Source organism: Microtus oregoni, unplaced genomic scaffold, assembly GCF_018167655.1.
Source record: "Microtus oregoni isolate MIOR12 unplaced genomic scaffold, Mior012 000053F_ref0000044, whole genome shotgun sequence".
NCBI classification, from domain to species: Eukaryota; Metazoa; Chordata; class Mammalia; order Rodentia; family Cricetidae; genus Microtus; species Microtus oregoni.
Genome location: NW_024543829.1, coordinates 6,440,446 through 6,463,196, shown reverse-complemented (window position 1 = coordinate 6,463,196; position 22,751 = coordinate 6,440,446). Strand labels below are relative to the sequence as shown.

General features: G+C 40.7%; 1 protein-coding gene across 6 annotated transcripts in view; it reads left to right on the top strand.

Moving 5' to 3' along the window:
• Positions 1 to 22,751, top strand: part of Oxr1 (oxidation resistance 1) — a 359,076-nt gene that overhangs the window by 241,326 nt on the left and 94,999 nt on the right. The window contains exon 1 of one of the 6 annotated variants that reach the window (XM_041637781.1): positions 12,492 to 12,522. The exons of the other annotated variants lie outside the window; for them this stretch is intronic. Within the exon in view, the coding sequence (XP_041493715.1) occupies positions 12,504 to 12,522 (19 nt within the window). The 5' untranslated portion in view covers positions 12,492 to 12,503. Of the gene's footprint in view, positions 1 to 12,491; positions 12,523 to 22,751 lie in introns of those variants that run through there. 6 annotated transcript variants of the gene reach the window in all.

Sequence of the window (22,751 nt, the reverse complement as noted above, 5' to 3'; positions counted from 1 at the left end):
GTCTTGCAAGCTCCACGAGGCTAGGTATTGGAACTTTCAATTTTACCCTAAGGTAAAATTATGCCTTTGTCCCAGAGAGTAAATACAATAATTTACTTATCAAATTGTAGTGATAAAACTTAAGATAGAATGTGGCATCTTGTATTAGTAATGTAGTAGTTGTGAACATCTTTAATCCCAGCACTCAGGAGGCAGAGGCAGCTGCATCTCTGTGAGTTCAAGGCCAGCCTGGTCTAAAAGAGCTAGTTCCAAGACAGCTAGAACTATAACACAGAGGAACCTTGTCTCAAAAAACAACAACAAAAAAATTAATTAATTAATTAATTAACTGACAAGTTATGCTAGTAGGCACACAACCATTCCATTTCGCTTAGTTTTTGATCATCTTTTCTTGTAATATAATACCACTCCTGTAGCATGATGCCATGTTGTTAGATAACAACTACATTGTATAGTTTTCTATGAAAGATAATGACTTAGGTACTTCTGTAAGTACTTTGGAGGAATTTGGAAGGGATGCCAATATGGTTTAAGGCTCCAGATGTGGCTCAGTGGTATAACACCTGCCTAGCATATGAGGACCCCTGGGTTTGGTGCCTAGGATGGGTGAGAGTGAGAGAGAAGGGGAAAGGAAGGGGAGGGGAGGGGAGGGGAGGAGAGGAGAGGAGAGGAGAGGAGAGGAGAGGAGAGGAGGACCTTTGGGGGTCCATCACCCAGTTCCCAAATAAATACATGGAGACGTAGTCTTACTTATGAATGTCTGGCCTTAGCCTGGCTTGTTTCTAACCAACTTTCCTTAACTTAAATTATCCTGTCTGCCCTTTGTCTCTGAGCTTTTTCCTTTCTCTATTCTATATACCTTTCTTTCCTTCTTACTCCATAGCTGGCTGGGTGGCTGGGTGGCTGGGTGGCTGGGTGGCTGGGTGGCTGGGTGGCTGGGTGGCTGGGCCCTGGCATCTTCCTCTCTTTCTTCTTTTCTCTCTCCTCTCTTTTTTCTCCTCCTATTCTTTCTGCCTGGGAGCCCTGTCTATTTATTTCTCCTGCCCAGCTATTGGCTGTTCAGCTCTTTATTAGTCCAATCAGGTGTTTTAGACAGGCAAAGTAACACAGGTTCATAGAGTTAAACAAATGCAACATAAAAGAATGCAACACATCTTTACATCGTTAAACAAATGTTCCACAGCATACACAACACATCTTCAAATAATATTTCACAACAAAAAGAAAATATGAATTTAAAAATTTTTAAGTTCATTGATTTTTTTTTGTATAGCTACATATGATTTCTCTATGCCTTCATTTTATTTTCTATAAAATGATGATACTTATAAGTACAACCTTGTGTCTGGTATATAAATTTTTAACAATTATATTTAATTACTATTGTATTTATAGTAAATTACCAAAAAGTTATTAGCTTAAATATTATAAATATGAATTCTCAATAGGGCAAAGTCCAAAATATGTCTTTCTAGACTAAAGATGGTGTTTCAGCAAGGCTATCTTCTCTTCTAGAAGCTCCAGGAGAGAATGTCCTGTCTTGCTTTTTTAGATTGCTAGAACACCCATGCATGTCTTGGCTCGTGGTCTTACACTGTCTTCAAAGTTTCTCATACCTCATTCCTTTGATTCTGACCTTCCTGCTTCCCTTTTCCACTCTATGGGACTCTTGTGATTACAATGTGCCCATAAGTGTTCAAAAAAATAATTCCTACCTCAATGTCAGCTTACTAGTAACCTTTGCATCTGAAAAGACATTCATTCCCAAGCAAACGGTGATATTCATAGGTTACAGCAACCAGCATGGAGACACATTTAGAGGTCAGGTCATTATTCTCCCAACAAGGTCAGAATACCTGCCACTCTGCAAACGCCCAAAGAATGCTGGCCTTTTCCATGCTCAAAGAGCCCTTCCCCGTAAGCCTTGTTATATTTAGGTGAGAAGATGCCAAATGACCAATGTCCCAGAAACCGAATGAGCACAGAGCTCCAGCTCACTGAGTTTCAACACCTTGTACAAACACGAGTTCTGGCCCTCTGCCTAGAAATCTGAAGACTACCTCACACAGTGTTGTCACGTCTGACCTAAAGCCCTGTAGTTTGAAGCCTTCCCTTTTTCTCCCCTTTACATGCCTTTTCTTTCTTAAGGGTATTTTACTGCTACGGTGGTGACAGCTTGCTTACACACAGCTGATCCAAGGCGAAGGAAGTTGAGTGTTCACCACGTTTCTGTCAAGGTTAAAGCTCTGTGAGGCCAGCCCTGAGGTTGGCCACTCCCCCATCCCCACCCCCAGGGTTCCCTGCGTGTCTCCGTCTCCAGAACTCAGGTACATCTGTTTGACTCAAGCCATCTCTGTCTACTGTGAGAGAAACACAAATATGTTCTCTCTCTCTCTCTCTCTCTCTCTCTCTCTCTCTCTCTCTCTCTCTCTCTCGTGTGTGTGTGTGTGTGTGTGTGTGTGTGTGTGTGTGTGTCTGTAAACATTTGGAGTCAAGTGCCCCTACTTTCTGGAATCCCCTGAGGTCCTCTTCTTCGATGTCGCAGTCCCAGTGTAACAGCTAGGGAGACCTACTTCACTTTTCGTCATTGTTACGTAAGCTTCTTTTTGTCTGTTCTCAGAGAGTTTGTAAAAGTGTCCATGTCATATGGATGAAGGGTCTACAAGATGGAAGCAGTTTGGAAACTATCTGACCTGGTTAGCCTACACGCGGAAGCATGCAGGCACCTCAGTCTACAGATGTAGCCTTCTGTCTCCTTTCCTTCCTTCCCCAACTTGTGCCAGCACCCCAAGAAGGCTCAGTCCTCCCCTTTCCGTTTATTCTACCTTAAATCTGTCTTCTGCCTTGTATTGAATCAGCCCTGTCAGGATGCTAAAGGGCACCAGAACTATTTTTAAGCGCCCACCATATGCCAGACCCTGTGTTTAGACATTCTGCATATATTGTCTCGTTTAGTCCTAATTTGATGCCTTCGTGGGTAGATAATATTTCTCCTTTTTCACTATAGATGCAACTGGGACACAGAGAACTTCATGTTGTCTAGCGAAAGCAGCAGGGTAAATGTAGCAGGGAGAATTCAAACTCAGATTTCAAAACTGCTGCTTTTGTTTCATTCAGGCTCCTGTCGTTCAGTGCTGGGTGTAAGGTATGCCTCTCCTCCACGACTTGCTTGAGTTCATGTATTCTATGGCCTAAGATCTTCTGGTGACCTAATAACAGATGGACCATTCTCGCTGGTGTTGTTGATGGTTTCTGTGGGCAACTAAAGACTGCAGTGTGTACTGTTTTGATCGCTGGTCAAACATCTATCTCCCTTGCAGGTGGCCATGCAGATTAGTGCAGGTGCACTTCTCACAGTTCCTAAGGGCAGCTGTGGCTAAAGAAGGAAGGAAATTTTCAGGTGTGGGTGGCTTTTGAGCCTCAATAAATTAGGGTTCTAGTGAAGGAGAAAAGAATCCTGATGAATCCATTTTTTTTTTCCTTAAAGATCAACCCTTAGTAGACCCTGTGGCAGGCCAAAACATGCTTTTGTTCTCTGAACAAAACACCTACAACGGAAACAGAAACCAGTTTAGCAACTTCCCTAGTGAGGGCAGAAGGTTTCATGTAACTAAAGCCTCCCATTGTGCCTCTCTGGTCCTGGTAAATTTGGAATGCTGCAAGGTTGATGGTGTTCTCTAAACTCTCTGCTGCGAAACCGTGAATTTCCTAAGCCAGTGCTTTATACTCTGCATTCCCTTAGTAGTAATCTGAATCTTAAAGTCTGTTTGCTAGTGTAGACTTTGTACCTCCTTTCACTGCTTCCACTACTCTACCTCATCCTTTCCTTAGAGAGAGAGAGAAACAGAGAGAGAGAGAGACAGAGAGAGAGAGAGAGAGAGAGAGAGACAGACAGACAGACAGACAGACAGACAGACAGACGGGAGGGGGAGGGAGACAGATAGAGGGCAGTGATGTATTAGACCTCAGGGCTAGTCTGGTCTACAGAGTGGGTTCCAGGACATCAGGGATAAACAGAAGACATCATATCTTAAAAAAAAAAAAAAAAAGAAGGAAGGAGGGAAGGAAAAGGGAAAGAAGGAAAGGAAAGTTAAGGAAAGGAAAGAAAAGAAAACTACACTCCAACTGGAACAGCATGGTCTTATTACGAAAACCACTTTCTAGGTCTTAAGTTTTGCTACTTACAAAGGAGGTCAGCTTCTTAAACATGTCCTTGGGATACCCTGGAGGTAGTCCAATATTATCAATATTATCCTTTCCAAAGTTGATTTCCCCTTTAAACCTCTTCCTTCACCCTTTTCTGCTACCAAGCTAGTTCATTCGTTTCCCTTTCAGGACTCAATGCCACAAGTAACCCAAAACTCCAAACCACGTTCTAAAGAGTCCTGAGCTAATCCACCCCGGTCATCCCTGCTGCCGTGATTCTGCTTCACATAGCACACGAATGACAATCATCAACTCGGAGGTGGTCTCCTACATTCAGGATGGATCTCTTTGTGATCCATCGCATGACCTGTGGCTAATCTCTGAAGGTCAAATCTGATCCTGTTAGGGCTCTACTTCAAATCCTAATTGTATCCCTGTGGCTCTGAGATTAAAATCAAAATTGTCAAAAGTAATTTGCAAGATCTACGAAGTCCAAGATTCCTTGTTTCTTGGACTGCCAGATGTCTCCTCTTTCCTACCTCTTCTAAGCCACAATTGACTTCATGACAGGCTGGTCGTTTTTGCCTTGAGCACTTTCTTCGCCCCCCATCACAGTTTATCTTTCAACAGTATATACTCCTATAATAATCAGCTCATTAATACTTTAAACCCCAGCTTAGAAGCTCATAACACCCCAAGTAACATTCATTTAGAAGCAGATTTAAAATATTATATTAATACAATTATTAATACATCTGTTAAATTCCCATATAGCATATGTGCTTTCAATCAGTTCAATTTCTTATAAATATTTGTTGAACATCTGTTGTTGTATGGCTAGCTTCTTCTGTTTGGCTCATTGAACAGGCTCCTACTGCTGTCTGACAGTATTGGTTTGGATATTGAAACTCTGTTGAACACCCTCTGTCCTTAAATGTTAGTAAAGGTAACTAGCAATAAATTAGTACCTATCACTTGTTGGATACATATGGGTGCTTTTTAACATGCATCAGTGGTCAAAAGACCGCTCTGATGAAACAGTTTACAGCCAGAGGTTTAAACAAAATGATGAAGCAAGGCCAGGCCATTGCCCGGGTGGAAAGTGCATTCAACAAGTGCAGGAACCACAAGTGCAATATCCAGCTAGGAACAGGCTCAGCATGTTCGAGAAATAGAAAACAGGCCCATAATGATTAGCAAAAAAGGCTATGGCAAGGAAATCTATGAGCCAGAACCTGTTAGTGTAAACAGCGATTACACTCAGTCTTAGTATTGATTTCAGTTGTCCTAAAGATATTCTGTGCTGTTTGTGGAGGAGGAAAGAACACTGAGGGGTGAGGCCCGTGGAAACAGCCTCCCTAGTACAGCTATTGCCCAGAGGATAGGGAACAGTGCCTGGAATACCCGAAGCTATGTTAGGAATATAGCAGCCAGTGGGTCAGAACTTTGGTCACTCTCAAACCAGAGATACTGGCCAGACAGTCTTGCAATCTCTCTTACCTCTGGCCTTTCCTAACCCTGTTCCTTTCTGCTGTTTCAAAACTGAGATAGGCAACAGCAGACGCTTCTCCAGTGTAGGTGTTGATGGAGAAGGCTTTTTGTCTTTGAACTGCCGCAGTGATTTTTGTTGGGAAGTACAATACATGGTTTTAAAAAAATAAAATAACGATGTTCAGTTTTTCATAATTTCCAGACAGATGGTCAAAATAGACCTGATGTGGTATTATTCTACATTATATGCTTTCTGTATGGTAAAAACAAAAAAAAAATAGGAGATATGACTACAGCTTGCTGGTAGAGTACACAGTGAGCATGTACGAGGCCCTAGGCTGCAGATCAATAAAATAAAATAAATCATTATATCATTTAAAGACACCTAAAAGATCTTGGACTATTTTTCAAAATGATTTCTAGTCCATTTCCTTTTCCTGTTGATCATTACCCAGTCATTAGATTCTCACTTCATGTTTTGTATTTCATCTTTGTGTGATAGCCATAATCTTAAAGGCTGCCTCTCTTTGTTGCAAATGCGATCAGAATGCTATTTCGAGTCTGTGTTAAATACAAACAGAATAGAAGAGAGACTGGAACAGAGAACAAGATGAAGTGAAAGCGATGTACCCAGGAACCTGATCTCAGTGCAGCGGAATTCTATAAGGCGGCGGGTGAAAACCATGCAGTGTTTAACAGTCTTCCCAGTGCTGGGCTAAACCTGCAGTCCCAGTATTTGGGAGCCTGCAGTAGGCGCATTTCAGTGAATGCAGGGCCTGCCTAGGCTAAGGAGAAAGACCCTGTCTCAGAAATAGTCTAAACTAGGAAACTCTCCACTCTTGATATAAATATTTTAACCAAACCCTAAACTCTTTTATAGCTATCAAAGGGTGTCCCTTACCTTTAGGTGTGTATTTTGAATTTTCTAAAGCAAGCGTGAAGAAAAATTTTTGTTTTCAAGACCTGACTCTAAAACATTTCTACATTGTTAAGAATGTGGTTTTAACAAGACTTACCTTCACGGCAGGCAATGTTTGAAATACCCACCCACGTGCCCTCAAATTCTGTTCCAGAAGCTATTTAAATAAGTATTAAAAGGGCACTTCTTAAACTTTTGGTGAGTTTGTTCTTTCGGGGCTCACACAGGTAGAAAGTGTGTTCCGATTGTTGCCACCCCCACACTTTCTAACTCTCTCCTCCCCTTCTCCTCTCTTCTCTCTTCTCCCTTCCCACATTCATGACATTTTAACGTTATTCTGGTCCTTTAGTTTTATTGGGTTGTTTGTTTCTGAGATGCACTGAGTTTAACCATGACCATCTGTGTGACCAGGAACTCTCCATTGGAGCGCGGTGGGCTCCTCATAACTGAGCGATGACTGTTCCTCCAGAAGAATCCATCAGTAGACAATAGTTCAGCAAAGCGGGTACAGTTCTATAGTACCCCCCTAAAAGAACCACTTTTAACAGAAAGAGTTTCTGGTTCATTTGGTAAGAGTTTCACAAATTTTAATTTGATTTAATAAAGTACAAATAGTAATTTTCTATAGTAGTGCATGACTTATACCTGATTAGTATAACACTCAACTACAGTATTCTGACGTTCGTATTAGGTAAATCATAACACCATCTAACCTGTAGAACATGCATATTATTTTTGCCAGTTTTTAAAATTGTAAAATTGGCCAGGCAGTGGTGGCGCTTGCCTTTAATCCCAGCACTCAGGAGGCAAAGGCAGGAGGATCTCTGTGAGTTCAAGGCCAGCCTGGTCAACAAGAACTAGTTCCAGGACAGACCCCAAAGCTACAGAGAAACCCTGTCTCAAAAAAAAAAAAAAAGAAAGAAAAGAAAAGAAAAGAAAAGAAAAGAAAAGAAACAAAAAATTTTTAAAATTGATTTCTAAATACATTTAGCTATAATTAATTATAAAAAAAACTGGTAACTATCATAAATTAACTCCATTGTTCTCTGGATATTCCACATGGAAAAAGTGAGGAAAAATGATTTTTAAGGTTCCTGAAATTTTGTTAGAAATAACTAGATGAATTATAAGATGATACATCACCATTAATATCTTGATTAAATCCTATCCATTTTTTTGCCACAACTGACAATTCTTTTGTCTTTAAGAGCAAGACAGGCAATATTAACCACACAAAGAGAGGATAGCTACGCTTCAGTGTCTGCTTTTCTCCTTGGTTAGCTGGTTGGCCCACTCTGTAGGGTGACTATGCCATCAGACACAATTCTCTTTGCAGCTAGGTTATTTCTTGGCTTAGTGTCTGTATTACTAGCCCTGTTGTAATAATTTGCGGTGTCAATGAAGAGCTGTGCTTTTAACCTTAAAAGCCTTTCTTAAATTAGGTAATGATAGTTGTGCAAAGTGATTTTCTCTTTGTGACATTTTCATACTTGCATGAAATAGACTTCAATCATATTCACCCTGTCTGTGTCCCTTTCTGATCTTCTCAGCATTGTCTTAACCCTTTCCAATTCTTTTTTTAATATTTAAAATTTTGATTTTACTTATGTGTTTAAGCAGAGTGGAGCTAGGAGTGTCAGGTATGTGCATCTATGAGGTTTTTCCAGAAGAGAACATTCACCCTTTCCAATTCTTCATTGTCACCATCATAGTCACGGGCTTTCTGTTCCCTTTACATCCAACATGAGGGAGAATGGGCGATGCGAATTCTTGTGAGTCTGGTTTAAACAGTACACACAATCGTCTTCAGCTTCATCTGTCTTCCTACAAATGACACAATTTTAATAAGTTTCTATCTGAGTAAAACTCCACCAGGTGTTTATTGAATTTTCTTTACCCTGTCATCCTTTGATGAGTGCATGGCATAAACCTGCAGCTTGGTGATTATGAGCAGGGTCGTGGCAAACTCGGGCCTGCAGCTATCCTTAGTGGAAGCTAGCTTTGGCTCTTCTGAACACAGTCTCAGAGTACTCTGTATGTCCTTTCGTGCGTCTCTCTTCATAAGAGTCATTTCAAAGCCTGCGCTTTCCGAGTGTTGGTGTCCTGACGCATCCCACTTTATCCTGTACATGCTAAATTATTCAATTCTTACAACCCTTCGTGGTAGAAAATATTACAATCCTTGTTTCACGGGTGACAAAGCTGAGAAGAAAATGGGTCAGCTACTGCAGTCTCGAGCCCAGACTGACCATCTCCAGGACCTTCCCTGCGCATTTGTAGTGCGTACATTCTGAAAAGCATAGGTCTGTATCGCCCAGGGAGAGCGGGGTCACCACCACGAAGCCCAGCAGAAGTAAAGAATGATAAACATACCCTCTGCTTCACAAGAAACATTTTCCCCAAGGGGAATCACGGAACTTTAAGGGACTTTTTGCCCTTAGTCACAAAATAGTCTCACAAGAGGGAAGAAGAGAAGGAAATAAAGAGTCTGCATTGTCTGATGACTGGGTCGCCACAAGAACACATGATGAGTTGTTCCAATATTTATCGCTTACTGAACACCACTAGTTTTTATTATATGCTACTTGGTCTGGTTAAACCATCAGGATAAGTAGCTTTTATTCTTGCAACCATATAGGACTTTTATGAGATAATTATGTGTTCAACTGTGCAAACATACTTGATATCCATGCCCTGTAAAAGCCAGGAAAAGAGAGGTACTGCAGGCACTTTAGAAATTTTAAGTGTCCCTCTTAACTACTAACTCCGCTCCCCAAAATAAAATTCAGTCTTGATAATTAAACGTTGTCACAGAACAATATTCCTGTTTTCTGTGAAGCAGGAATGATTACTTTATGGTATGCAAGAGCCCTGGACTCTTGGCTTTCTAACTGTTAGCTTTTGTCCTCATCGCTTCCCCCTACTTTTGACTCGCTCTGGACTGCCCCTAGGGGAGATGCCTATAGAGTACATTTTTGATGGATTCATGCTGCTCATAAAACACACATCTCATCTCGGGTTGAGGCTTTCTTCCTGACGTTACAATGGGATATTAGCAAATGGGTTTTTATAATTATGCCGTCAGTAAGGCGTGTCTATAGTTAAAGGAGATGATTTCGAACTCCAACTTCCTAAATCTTCTGAAGATGACTTTTTTTCTCATTTTTCTTCTTTGAAAGGTGCATCCAGACTGGCTTTGAAATAAAGAAAACAGGGACAGAAAATAGATATACAAGCAGATGTATTTAATCATACTTACAAATCTCTCTAAAAAATAAACTAAAATCCAGGTGAAGGTGCACAGCAACTCTTCCAGAACTCAGGGGAGAGACTGAGTGATCAAGGATTCGGGGTCACTGAGGGCTGTGTGGTGAGAACCTGTCTCAGAAGACTGGGTGTTGCTCATTTGTAGAACCCTTGCCCAGCATGTGCGGAGTCTCGAATTATGTATGCAGAACTACAAATAAGTAAATTGACAAACTTAGACACTGGACACCAGGTTATTAAAAAGTGCTTAGTGTTCACAGTCTTAAAACAGATGCAAGTATAATAAACCAAGTGAAAACAAATGAAAAAAAAAACTTGAGTAGATTTATAAGCAACAGCATTTCTGACCACAACATTGAAAATGTTCGTAAATCAGAATTTCTTAATGGCCTTTATCCAAAAGTGATGGACAGCCAACATTTTACCAGAAACTACAAGTATGAGCATCTCTAAGCAAACTAAATGATTGATTTGCAATTGTAGAATTTTCTAAGACTAAACTGAGGATACCAACAACTGAAGACTATGTTTTATTTTTTAGATTTTAATGTAAACAAATTAAGAGCAAGTGACAAAATATTGGAAAATACCCATCTTATATTTATTTGACATGCATGTAGATAAATAGATATTCAATTATGTGGGTGCCTAGAATGTAACTAATTCATGTGTGTGTGTCGTGCAGGAGTATGTGAATGTATACTGCTAGTTTCATAGTTATGTTATTGATTAGTCATGAAGACGATGAATTTGGAGAATGTCTACTATTGTGTGAGACTTAAGTATGTCAAAAGCTTACACTGGCTTAGTTATTGTTTTTGTGTGCTTTTGGGAATAGAGTCTTGCTTTAAAAAGGAGTCAATACCTTCATGTTTACTACCTGCGACTACGATTTCCCAGGCATCTGAGAATATGAGAAATTGTTTGAAGTTGAGCCCAATGGCATCTTAGAACACTTCTGTCTTCTCATTCTGTTTACTATATTAAGTTACAAGAAAACATTAAAATATTAGTTTTCTGGCAACATCCGACAGAAAAATTTTGAGAACAGGCAACATCTCCCAGGATGACTATATAACCAGCAAGAGAATATTTACGAAAGGTGAAGCATTGTTCATTTGTAAGACTGTGTTATCAGCATCATTTAAATGTAACAGAACGGTGTCTCAGAATAATATAAGCCAGTAACGGCATTAAGGAAGCCAATGGAGCTTAACAGCTATGAAACAATTACTCAAGCAGAGTGCAAGGAATTTACCTAGAAGTTTTCTGTAGGTTATTTGATTTGTTCAGTAGCAATTGCCTGGGATACTGCTGCAGCTCTTGAAAGAATCAAGTATAAGGTTTGTAATGGATCCACATGCAGCTCCCTCAAAAAACACAAGGCAAACATTTCCATGTTGCCAGCGAACACCAGCTCCCTCTAAGATCAGAGTGCTTGACCTTTTTCCAGCTGCCAAGCAGCTTGCTACAGAGCTGCGATATCTTACCAAAGACCACCATCTGTGTGTGGCATGTGAAATATGACACGGAGCCCTGGAGATGTGAGTTGTTGGAAATGTGGACTCTGTTTTCATTATGTCATTATTGTGTCTTCATCAGGTACCAACTCTGCACTTAGTTCTCACTGACTTGTAAATCTCTGCAATTCTTCTCCAGGCCACTGGCTCAAACTTCCAGTAGGGCTTAGACTCACAAGCGTCTGTAATGGTTGAGTTTCCACGTTCTGTTCCTGGTAACTGTGATCTGAAACCCCCAAGCCAGAGGCAGTATTGCATCTTGTTGAAACTTCCATGCACTCACTCCCAAAGAAAGTTCTGGAAAACAGGCAGTGGCAGCAGAGACTAGAGGGAGATATCCACCAAAGTCTCCTGCTGGATCCTAAACCTGAAGAAAATGAACGAGGAGTAGGAAAGAGGCGGGTTGTGGGCACAGCCAGTTGTCTCTACAGAACTTACAAGCGATGTGAATTAAGAGTTCAGGTGGGAAAAAGAGTTGTTACTATTATCGGTTGACCCAATTCGTAAGTGTTCACAGTATGGTAAGTGTGGCTTTAGCGAGAGAAGAAAATACGCGTAATGTGAAAAAGATTGACCATGTCGTGATGAGGCAGCTGGAGATTCTGGGGTGGTGGTGGGTGCCAATCTTGCATTCCAACCACGGTTAGCAGTATTCAAATATGTGGCAAGCTATAGAACACCAACCTGGTTAATACCCAGCTTATCAAATCCTCAGCCTGTTGGCACAATTAGGACCGTAAAACCGAAGCTTGTTAAAGGCAGCCATGCCTTTCATTAGCTCTATGATAAGGAGGTGCACAGAAGTTAAATACTGCTTCTCTTATCTCTCATCCCGGCAGACTTTACAGGGTCAACTTAGTAACCCATCATGCAGAACGTGCTGGCATGGCTTCCAAAGTGCTCACTGAGGCAAGAGCAGGTACACAGTCAGAGGGCCGATACCGTAGGCTGCCTGTGTAATAGGCTGCCTCTGAAATAGGAGCCTCTAGTTTTACACACTGACACCAACGCTCAGGGACTGGGCTGGGCTAGAGAAGAGGCCAATCTCCAGAAAGGAAGTGCTGTGTTACAGGGGAAGCATACCAACCCAAATCCCAGGCTTGGCTTCTTGAAAGCAGCACATTGCCAGCTGAGGTGGGCCTGCAGGGAGGACTGCAGCGATGTTCTGCACACGGAAAGGTTGGTGCAAACGCTTGCCAAGGCGCTCTGGGAACTTATGCTAAGCAGGTTTGAAGGGTTCCGTTCTTTTATTATATGTTTAAAATTTAGGTGAGCTCGGTGAATCTGCCAGTGCAGTTGGAAGTTCTATAGCTACTGCTGCTGAGAGAAAAGGAATGCTTAGTGGGGAGGCCAGGGCAGAGGAAATCCTATCAAAATACTAAATCTACATTGAATATACGTTTTTCAAAAGATTTTTTTTTATGTGTGTGGTTTTGTGATTTGCTGTAAGAGCTGGTAGTGATGGTGTTTCTAAAGGGAAGTGCTCCAAAATAAACGGATTCAGGCCATGGTTTTGGTCTGCCTTGTGTGCAGTGACATTTGTAAAAGTTATTGATGACTGCAATGTCCATATCTCCTTAAATAAAAGCCTCATAATGACAGCGATCAAGCCATGCGTTCTTTCTTTTATTAACCCTGTATTCCGGGTTCCAGAGACTTAAAAGTTGGCTTAATTTTTTTTCCGTTAGCGTTTTATTTATGACTTTAAGTCCTGTAACCTTCAAAGAAAGAGAAGGTTTAAGAGTTATTTCTTCCTCCTTTTTCATGTTTTAAACTTTTGATCAAACAAACCAAACTAACATTACCATTGATGGATTGACCTGGACTTTTAAGTGGCAAGAAAAGAGATATAAAAAGAAGCAAACCGTGTAAGTGCCCCCTTTGATAGTTAATGGCATGCAGCAGATGGAATTCATTATTGACTTTTAAAACGAAATTGTTCGACATTATGATTTATTTATAGTTTTGCCTTTCCAAAGAAGTAATTACCATTAACTAGTTCAGTATTTTGTTGATCACAAAGTGTGTGTGTGTGTGTGTGTGTGTGTCAATATCAGCATATATAAGATAGTTTGTCACTTAAGTCATATGATTTAATGATATTAACAGCTGTTAGTTCTCTCAAATTAGTAACAAATCGGTGGGCATCATGAACAGCTAAAAGGTTGCATGTTTCTTTTTTTTCATCTGGGTAATTTAAAATATGATTATTTCACATCATAGAACATGTTGTGTAATTCCCATTGCAGAAAGTAGAATGAGTATAATTACAAATAAACAACTGAATTTTATTTTTCTAGCTCATCACACAGATACGATGATAATCCTAATACATGCAAAATCATCAGAAAAATAGTTAGGCAGTTGCTTCCAGGCTAAACAACTATAATTTTAATCATAAATTTTAAGCTTTTAAGCCACTGGGAGGCTAATCATCACACAGCAAAGCTGAATTTCTAAGCAGTACCGAATGCTTAACTCAATTAAACTTAGTACAGACCTTGATGGTAATCAAATTATGGTCAATTTAAAAAATACACAAAAATGGGCAACTTTAGATATGAGTCTATGGGTACTACCAAAACAATATGAAACTCCTTTTCAAGACTGATGGATCGTTCATTTCATGTATGAACTAGAATTTACATTTTCTGGGATAGGAAGATCTGAGATGAACAGGATGCAGACCACATTTAAATTTTAGCAAGGGTCCTGCCTGGGTCAGCTGAGCCCATATTGCCATCTCGCTGCCATTGCAGCCTGTGCCTGCCCCCCTTTCTCAGTGGCCTCCTTCTTTCCATTCCTCCTAAGGGGGTGGCTCATATCCCGTGGCAGCTCCACACACAGGCTTTTTGTCCAAGTGAGTCTGCTTCCCTCCCCAGTCGTCATCCCTCTGAAACTGAAGGGTAGCAATGAATAGTTCATATGTATAGCACTTAAGCATCTTCATTATGCATTCAGCTTCTCTGTACCTATCTATAGTCACTTAATAAATGCTTATTGATTGTCAAATAAAGTTGTATGATGACTGATTTTGAGAATTTTTATGCTCTCCTGTAATCACTACAGGTATTACCTTGAGTCTAGGATACATCTTCTAAAGCTTGCATTATTATTTTTTACTATTAAATATTATTTCACAGTGTTGGGCATCAACTATGACACGCATTCTACTGCTGAGTTGAACTCTAAGACCTACCACGTTTAAAAAAAAAATAGTCCTTGTGTTTTATCACACAACGAACAGCATCATGGTTTGATAAATACAGCAGCAAATATATGGATGCATATATTTTTATACTTTATATATATTGTATATAATACTTATATGTTTTATATATTTTTACTTGTATAATATATACTTTATATTCAGATTTTGTAAGCACATTGCTTCTTCTCATGTGGTTCACTCATGGCCTGTTTTGTCTCTCTTTAATGCTCTGCTCCTCCCTGGTGTATTTGTATGGTGATTCTATTTCTTTTTCTTTCTTTCTTTCTTTCTTTCTTTTTTTTCCCACAGCTTTTAAGGGAAGCCTGGAAAACACTCAGAGATTATTATTAAAAATTTAGTTGCCAATGTTCAACTGTAATGAAATGAAAAGAGACCATGACTTTGATACTGAAGACCAAGGCAGGCATCAGGATTCTGTTTCTTAATGTACAGTAAGCAGCGTTAATTTTCACGCTCCCATCTAGAGAACAGAAACAGTATTGTTTCTTCATCACTGTAAAAAAAAATGCTAAAAATGGTGGCTGGGGATGTGGCTCCTTCACCTAAGATGGGCAAGGCCCTGTGTTCCATCTCCACATAACATAACGAAAGCAAACCCTAAACAGCATCTGACTGGCTTTCAGACTGTGAGAGGGCTCAGATGCTTGCAACGCCCATCTAGCCTCCTGAGTTCAAGAGAAGTAGCAACTCAACGAAGCTGTCCTTGAACCTCCAGATGCACACATGCACCTGTCTCATAAGCATACCATACACGCATGCACATCAATAATAATTGATAAAAATATTGAAGATGAAACCGATATACATGAGAGTGTATTTAAAGCCACCAAGTACTGTTAAATTATGGTTATTAAATATTAAATAATAAATTTTAAGGATCAACATTAAGGTATTACTATGTTAGAAAAAGTTAGCATGAGGAAAGAAGAAATTATAGAATTAATTAAAAACTAATAAGAATACATTCAACTTTTCAATTATCATTGCTAATAATGATATGATCTGTAAACGATTTGAAATGAAGCTGAGAACAGTGGAGTGTGCCCGCCAAGAGCCCCTCCACATCTGTCTATCCTGAATCTCAGCAGTGAGCATACAGCAGCCTCTGAGAACGTCTGTCCTTTATTGAGTTAGCAAACCACAGCCCACAGCACCTCTTGGAGATTAAAAATAAAAGACACAGATTCTCCTAGTCCTTCCCTATCTTTGTTCCTTCTATTTAAGAAAGAACATGGTACTTTTAGCAGTGAGCTTTCCTTCACTGAGACTCCCAGAACAAGGTGTTGGCTCCTGTGATAGTGTATTAACATATACCTATCTTGGTCACTCTGGCTTCCAGGAAGTCTTTGTGACAGGTTTGTTAACCCCTCATGTCGAGGAGGTGACAGTGCTCTTCATGTGCTTAGTCAAAGAAATCCAACTTTATCTGACTATTAGTTTGGTACCCTGTGGTCCACAAAGATGTTAAATGAAACAATGTGAACACATATTTTAACAAAGGCTTTCCCCCCCACAGGAAGAGTTATAGGTAGGTATAAGATAATGCTGAGTAAAATTTGCAACTCACAATAGGGCTGAGCTGTCCTTCCTCTGCCCTTCTCTGTGCATCCACGGAGGGGATGTGATGCAAGGAGAAACGACTTAATGAAGTTGGTCACAAAACTTCGCCATTTGTTTACTGAGATTTTAAGGTTTCATCCTATAAATGAACCTCAGGAAAGAACACAGGTACGGACAGCTGCCTAGGAACCAAATTCTTAGGTCCTTAAATATAACAAAGCAAGCAAACAAAAAATAACCTGGGGTAGAAGTGTGTGTTTTCTGTAATATTTACTTTTTATTATACTGGATCTCACAGTTTCAAAATCATAAAGCATGACTAAAATAAATAATCGTATTGTGTTTTTAAAACAGAATATTTCAAGTCCTTAAGATGGTAGTGTTCAAAAAGGATGTTTGTTTTATAGTGATGAGAAAATACAAGATTTGTTGGGGTTTTGTTTTATTTTAGGCCCTTTTTTTTTAATGAGGGCCCTGTGAAGCATATTACGCTTGTTATATGACTGAGCCTGGCCTTGAACACCTAATCATCCTGGAATTACGGTCCTGTGCCCCTGTAGATTACCTTGTAATGAGGCAAATGTTTACTGGATATGTTGTGTCTGAGGATAGGCTGCTTATAAGAGCGCGAACAGAAGGTGCCGTGCTAAAGCAGATGTGGGTGGACACTGGCCTGGATGGAGGACGTTCGTAGTCACTAGTTGGAAAGATTATTCTCTCCTAAATTTGTTTCTGCCTGTCAAAAACTTTTCACTATCGTATATCTTCCCTGAGGTCTTTGCTTCTCATGCAGGCCACGCCTTTTCTTCTAAGGAACCGTAAATCATGCAAAAACTATGTCTTGCTATACTAAAATAGGTTCTGAATTCAAACAGAAAGATGAAGGTTTTATATATTTTGGCTGTCTTTGGTACTACTGCTTCAAGAGTACAAGATGCCAATGACTGTTTCCTTCGAGTAGATGGTTGGACATAGTCTGCCTGGTCCAGATGGTTACTCTGCCGTTCACCATGGTGGCAGGTCTCGAGCAACCAAAGGAAAAGAGGAAGATGTTTTTCCTCTGACGGTGATGAAAAAAAGCCCATGCAAGTCACAGGCTCTACCACTAACTACACTACCCAACCCCCAGGAGTTCTTCCACGTGCTTTCAATGCAGTTAGATAGAAAACTCCAGTGTCATCTGACTTACACATAACACTCATACACAGCGAAGGCTTGTCACTGTCATATGTAAAATGTTATTTTTAAATAAGGCATAAGACTTCTGTGTGTTAGGACTATTTCTTAATATTAGCTCCCCACCGACGCAAAAATTCCCAATCGGGCCAAATCAAAAGAAGCCAAATTAAGAAATATCCAGGTTTAATGGGAGATCTGTGCTCTCTGGTGGCCCCGAGGGGGAAACCTAGAAGCCATGGGAATGAGACCCCTAGGAGGAAGAACGGGAGACCATGTGTTTCCCTTTTGGGGAAATCACTTAAATACCCTGGGGAGTGGTCCTGACCCCACCCCCAAGGAGGGGTCAGGATATGGCTTGCTGGGATTTGGAGTCCAGACCAGGACTGGGGGCTGGGATACATGCGAGGGACTGGGGCCTATGCTCCCAACTTGACATTGTGACATAGTATAAATAAAGTAATGTGCACTGTGGTAAAAAAAAAAAAAAAAGAAAGAAAGAAAGAAAGCAATATACGAAAATGTTTATTTAATTACCACTGTGTGCAGTAATAAAGCAGAAAAGGACTATATACTTGGTAATGCCAAGTTTGGAATCTGGGGAGAGAGGCAGTCACTGGGAACTAAAGAACCCACTGATGAAGTCATTCTTGAAAGAAGCAAAGAATGCCCGAGACACAGGTTTCCTCCCTCAGAACTCTGCCCCACAGGATAGAACCAATTAGGAGAGATTTTTAAATTTTGTTTCGAGTATTTTGGCTCGACATTCCAGTCAAATCAGTTACTGGATTGGCTATTGAATTTAACTTGTGGTAGAATATCGTCTTCCGCAAAAGCATCATGTAGACCATTTGAAGATCAGGTCTCCCAAACTAACTCAACCACTTCTTCGTAGGATTTAGACTACAGGGTACTAGGAAACCAGAACAATAGATCCTATTTTCCACTTCTTTATTTTTGCTAAAGTATTAGGCCAACTTTCCTGAAGGATTTAGCTGTCAACACTCATCAGTGTGGAAGGTCATTTATACCGAGCTTGTTTGGTAGGAATTACATACTGTGTGCACTTCCTGGCAGTGCCTCTCTTTGGAAAGTCAGGTTTCAGTTGGTCATTTTCTCCATCACTCCAAATCACTCTGGACTTTCCCCACTATAGCCCAAAGCCTAACAGTCGTAACCCGCTCAGAGGCAAACTGCTGCACCTCAGGTCCTGTCAGGAGAGCTTAGTGGTGGTCTCTTTATCAACAAGCCATTAAAAAGATAATAAAATGTTTAGATGAGAAAGGCTAAGAAGAAAATAATAGAGTAATGTGATTGCCTGAGGCAGTATGTGGGGAGTGGTGTAATTAGTTTGGGTAATGATGGGACATCACTGAGAAGGTGTCATTAGAGCTATAGCTCAGGATAGAAAGGGGGCAACAGGAAAGGGTCTCACAGAAGAGCAAGGCTGGTGTTGAGAAGGGCCTTGGGATGGAAGTGAATTAGCTGTTTTCAACAAATGGAAGTGTCTTAGTTAAGGTTTCTTTTGCTGTGGAGAGGCAACTGTTATAACAGAAAACATTTAATTGGGGCCGGTTTACAGTTCGGAGGTTTAGTCCATGATTATCATGGTGGAAAGCGTGGCTGCAGGCAGGCAGGCAGGCAGTTGCTGGAGAGGCAGGCAGAAGCATGAGAGAGTGAGCCACTTGGGCTTTAGAAGCTTGAGCTTCTAAAACCTCAAAGCTCGTCCCCAGTGACACACTTTCTCCAGAAGACCACACAAGCCAACAGTGCCTAGCCCTTTCAAATGCTGCCACTCCCTATGAACCTACGGAACCATCCATTTTGATTCAAACTACCACAGGAAGGACAGCCAGTGAGGTTAGTGGAGGAGTACAGAATCACTTCTTAACACTCAGAACTGACCCTCACCTATACCCACAGCACTGAATGCCCCTTAGGTGTGTTCATCTATAAATAGGATGATTATTTATAACAGTAGACAACTTGAATTTGCTGTATGCTGCGTAATGGATAACATCAGCTAAATATCTTTCATTTTACTTCAAGTTTCATGAAGTTCTTGAGATGTGCACCAGGCTACAAATATTTCATTGTTGTTATCATACATAAACAAAGGCCCACTTCAAACGGTCTCAGAGTTGAACTCCTCTTACAGCTACACAAAGCAGCTCTGGCTCTCCGTACACACTCTACATTGTTGAAACCTTCCTTTCACCCAGATTTGAAATGTACTCGTGGCTTTAATATTGAAGAAGTTACCATTGTTCAAAAAAGAAAATAAAAACTGCTACAATGAATGGAAGACCAAATCATCTCAGTCAGAGCTATATAGCCATGCTACACATTCATCCTTTATATTTTAATTGCTAGAAATAAGCCATTGTGAAGAAGTATATTACAGGCTGTCTCAGCCCGTTATCTAAAACCCCTTTATGTAATGGTGGAAGTGGGGGGCACGTGCCTGTGCAAGCCTAGAGGCCAGAGGAGGATATCAGATATCCTGGTCTGTCACCCTCCACCCTACGCTGCTGAGACAGGCTCTCTCCATTGGCCTAAAGCTAGGCTGGTGGCCTAGCCCGAGCTCCTATCTCAGCACGCGTGGGACTGGAGTTCCAGGCACACAGGTGACCACACCCAGCCTTTGATGTGAGTGCTGGGACACAAACTCAACTTCTGACTCTTGTGCAGTAAACATTCTCACCCACTAAGCCATCTCCAGCTCAGAAAACTCGTTTTGTAGAGAAAGAAAACAAGGAATTTTTGACATGCATTTCCAAAAGTTAGGCTCAGCCAACGCTTTTTATTGATTTTTGTCAACCTCTGTATAACAAAGCCTTGATTGGAATGTGGTGGCTTTTCTAATTCAGTCCTTTCCATGTTTGTTTGTTTGTTTGTTTGAGACAGGGTTTCTCTGTACAACAGCCTCCCCCTCCCCCCAACTCACTCTGTAGACCAGGCTGGCCTCAACTCACAGAGACCCGCCTGCCTCTGCCTCCCAAGTGCTGGGATTAAAGGCATGCGCCACCATCGCCTGGCCTTCCTCTCTATGTTTTTATGTTGGTAGACTTCTACTGTTGTCTGTCATTTCTTTCCTGGCTTACTTACCACTTACTTCACCTGGCTGATGAAATCTTTGTTATAAATAGCTTTCAAAATAGCTCATTTTCTTACTTTGTTTTGAGTACACATTTATTAGACTTAAGACAAAAATGTGAGGATTTTATTCTAATTTCTTTCTGCTGTTCTGCTGAGACACCCACTTGAAAAAAATCTGTCAATCTGGCCTACTATTTTAGCATTTTATAGCATATTTATAGGTCCTTGTAATCGTTCCTTTTTCAAACCACTATTGTAAGAGCTTAAACATGGAGATAGATCTTGTAGTTTTCTTCGCTAAAAATTGGGACACATTTTTTTCTAACACATTGGATAAATTTAATGCTTCATGATTTAGAAAATCACTTTCAGTATATTTACAGTGGATGTACATGCACAGCACCAAGTAAGTGTGGATGCGCATCCAAGCACAAAGTGCACACAGATACACATGTACAGCCCAAACTACAGGTAGATGTCACATAAACAACTTGAGTCAAAAGATCATGGCAGTTTCATCAAAACGATCAGAGGCATGTCGGGAAGGAGGAGAGTTCGGGACTGACATGTGGAGATTTCAAAAGACAACTTAGTTTCTCCTGTGGTGCCTCTGTAGGTCCTGCTGGGTTAGCAGAAGGAAAGAGTCCTTCCACACAATCCAGCTTCTTCACATTTTAAAGGTTCTCCGGTGTCCTTTGCCTTGCTGACTCCGTGTCTTATGTTGATTCTCTCCACGAAATAGCTGCAAGGGACTGTGAAAGCTCTCGGCTGATGCTGTAAGAGAAGCCTGCATCAGTGTGTGAATGAGAACCTGTGCTGTCATGTAGACCTCCGTGGCAGGTGTTTGATTGACTATTCTTGAATCACCATGGTATCACCATTGTGGAAAGATGGCAAAAATGATCATGTTGGCAGGCTACCCAAACACTTCTTTCTGTTGCTTTCCAGCAACTAAGAAACAGCCTACTGATATTTAGCTCTTCTATTTCAATCGAGGAGCTTAGCTTACTTACGTCTTGATTTTTAAGGGACAATTCAGACCTCGTGCCAATCAGTCATAGTAAAAACCAATTCAAAAGGACCATTGCTGATGGGGGTTCTGGTTAACGGAAGCATTTGGGACATGAGTCCTGTCTTAGGTACTTTTATATTCTTGGGATAAGACACCATGACCAAAAAAACTTATAAAGGAAAATGCTTAATTTGGGTTTCACAGTTCAAGAGGGTTCGAGCTCATGACCACCATGAGAGGGAACATGGTGACAAGCAGGCAGACATGGCACTGGAGCCATTAGCTGAAGGCTTCCATCTTTTTCCAAAAGCACGAGGCAAAGAAAGCTAAACAGAAATGTCCTGGGCTTTTGAAACCCCAAAGCCCACACAGTGACATCTCTTTCAACTAGTCCACACCTCCAAATCCTCCTCCCCAAATAGTTTCACCAACCAAGGATCTAGTATTTAAAACATAGGAGCCCATGGGGGGCATTCTCACTCTAACTACCAGGAGCCCTGATGTGTTTTCCATACCAGGATGATCATTAGGAAAGGTGGATGTTTGCATGACCTTTCCAAAGTATAGTATTCCACTTAGAACTCCCCGACACCTGCTCTCACACAGAATGGCTTCATATAGTACATGTATGTATGGCAACTCCTTCCTCCTGTCTCCCACTGCCCTCTGATCCTTTGGACACATAGCTCAGTGATTTTTCTCTCTCAAGACTCCTTCAAGCTCTCCCACTACCTTTGTTCACATGGTCTACATGCTTCATCATGATTTCCGCAGATTTTTATGTTTGGTGATCTGTCTTCCTAAGATACAGTCAAAAAGTATTCTATGTGTTACTGTAAGGGATCAATTAGAAAATCAGTCAAAGAATAAATCATATCATCAACATCTTTTGAGAACTTATCTTTTTCCTGGTGCCAGGGTCTGGTCTGGTTGCTTCTGTGTAGTCTTTCATTAATATCCCACACCCATGAAACACAGAAGTTTTTCATAAACTATTTTACAAATAAAATTATTTTAAAAAACATATTTGGAAAAGTTTGGCAAATCACCCAAGGTCACATCTATAGTTAGAAATAGTATTGTAATTTTATCTCTCTAACTCTGAGGCTGATGGGTTTATAGATCTTACTGCTGTCTGGCACCCTGCCTTGTGTACACTTCCACTTATTAAATATTCATTTCTAGAACCACATTACTATAAAACTTACAATGTTTAGAAAAAAATTTTCTTTTTCCCCTTGTCCCCCCAAGGTGAGGTAAGCCACCACTTCACTGGTTCTCTGGAGATGCTTAGTCTTCATCTACTCTCTCTTCCTCCACCCTCGCCTT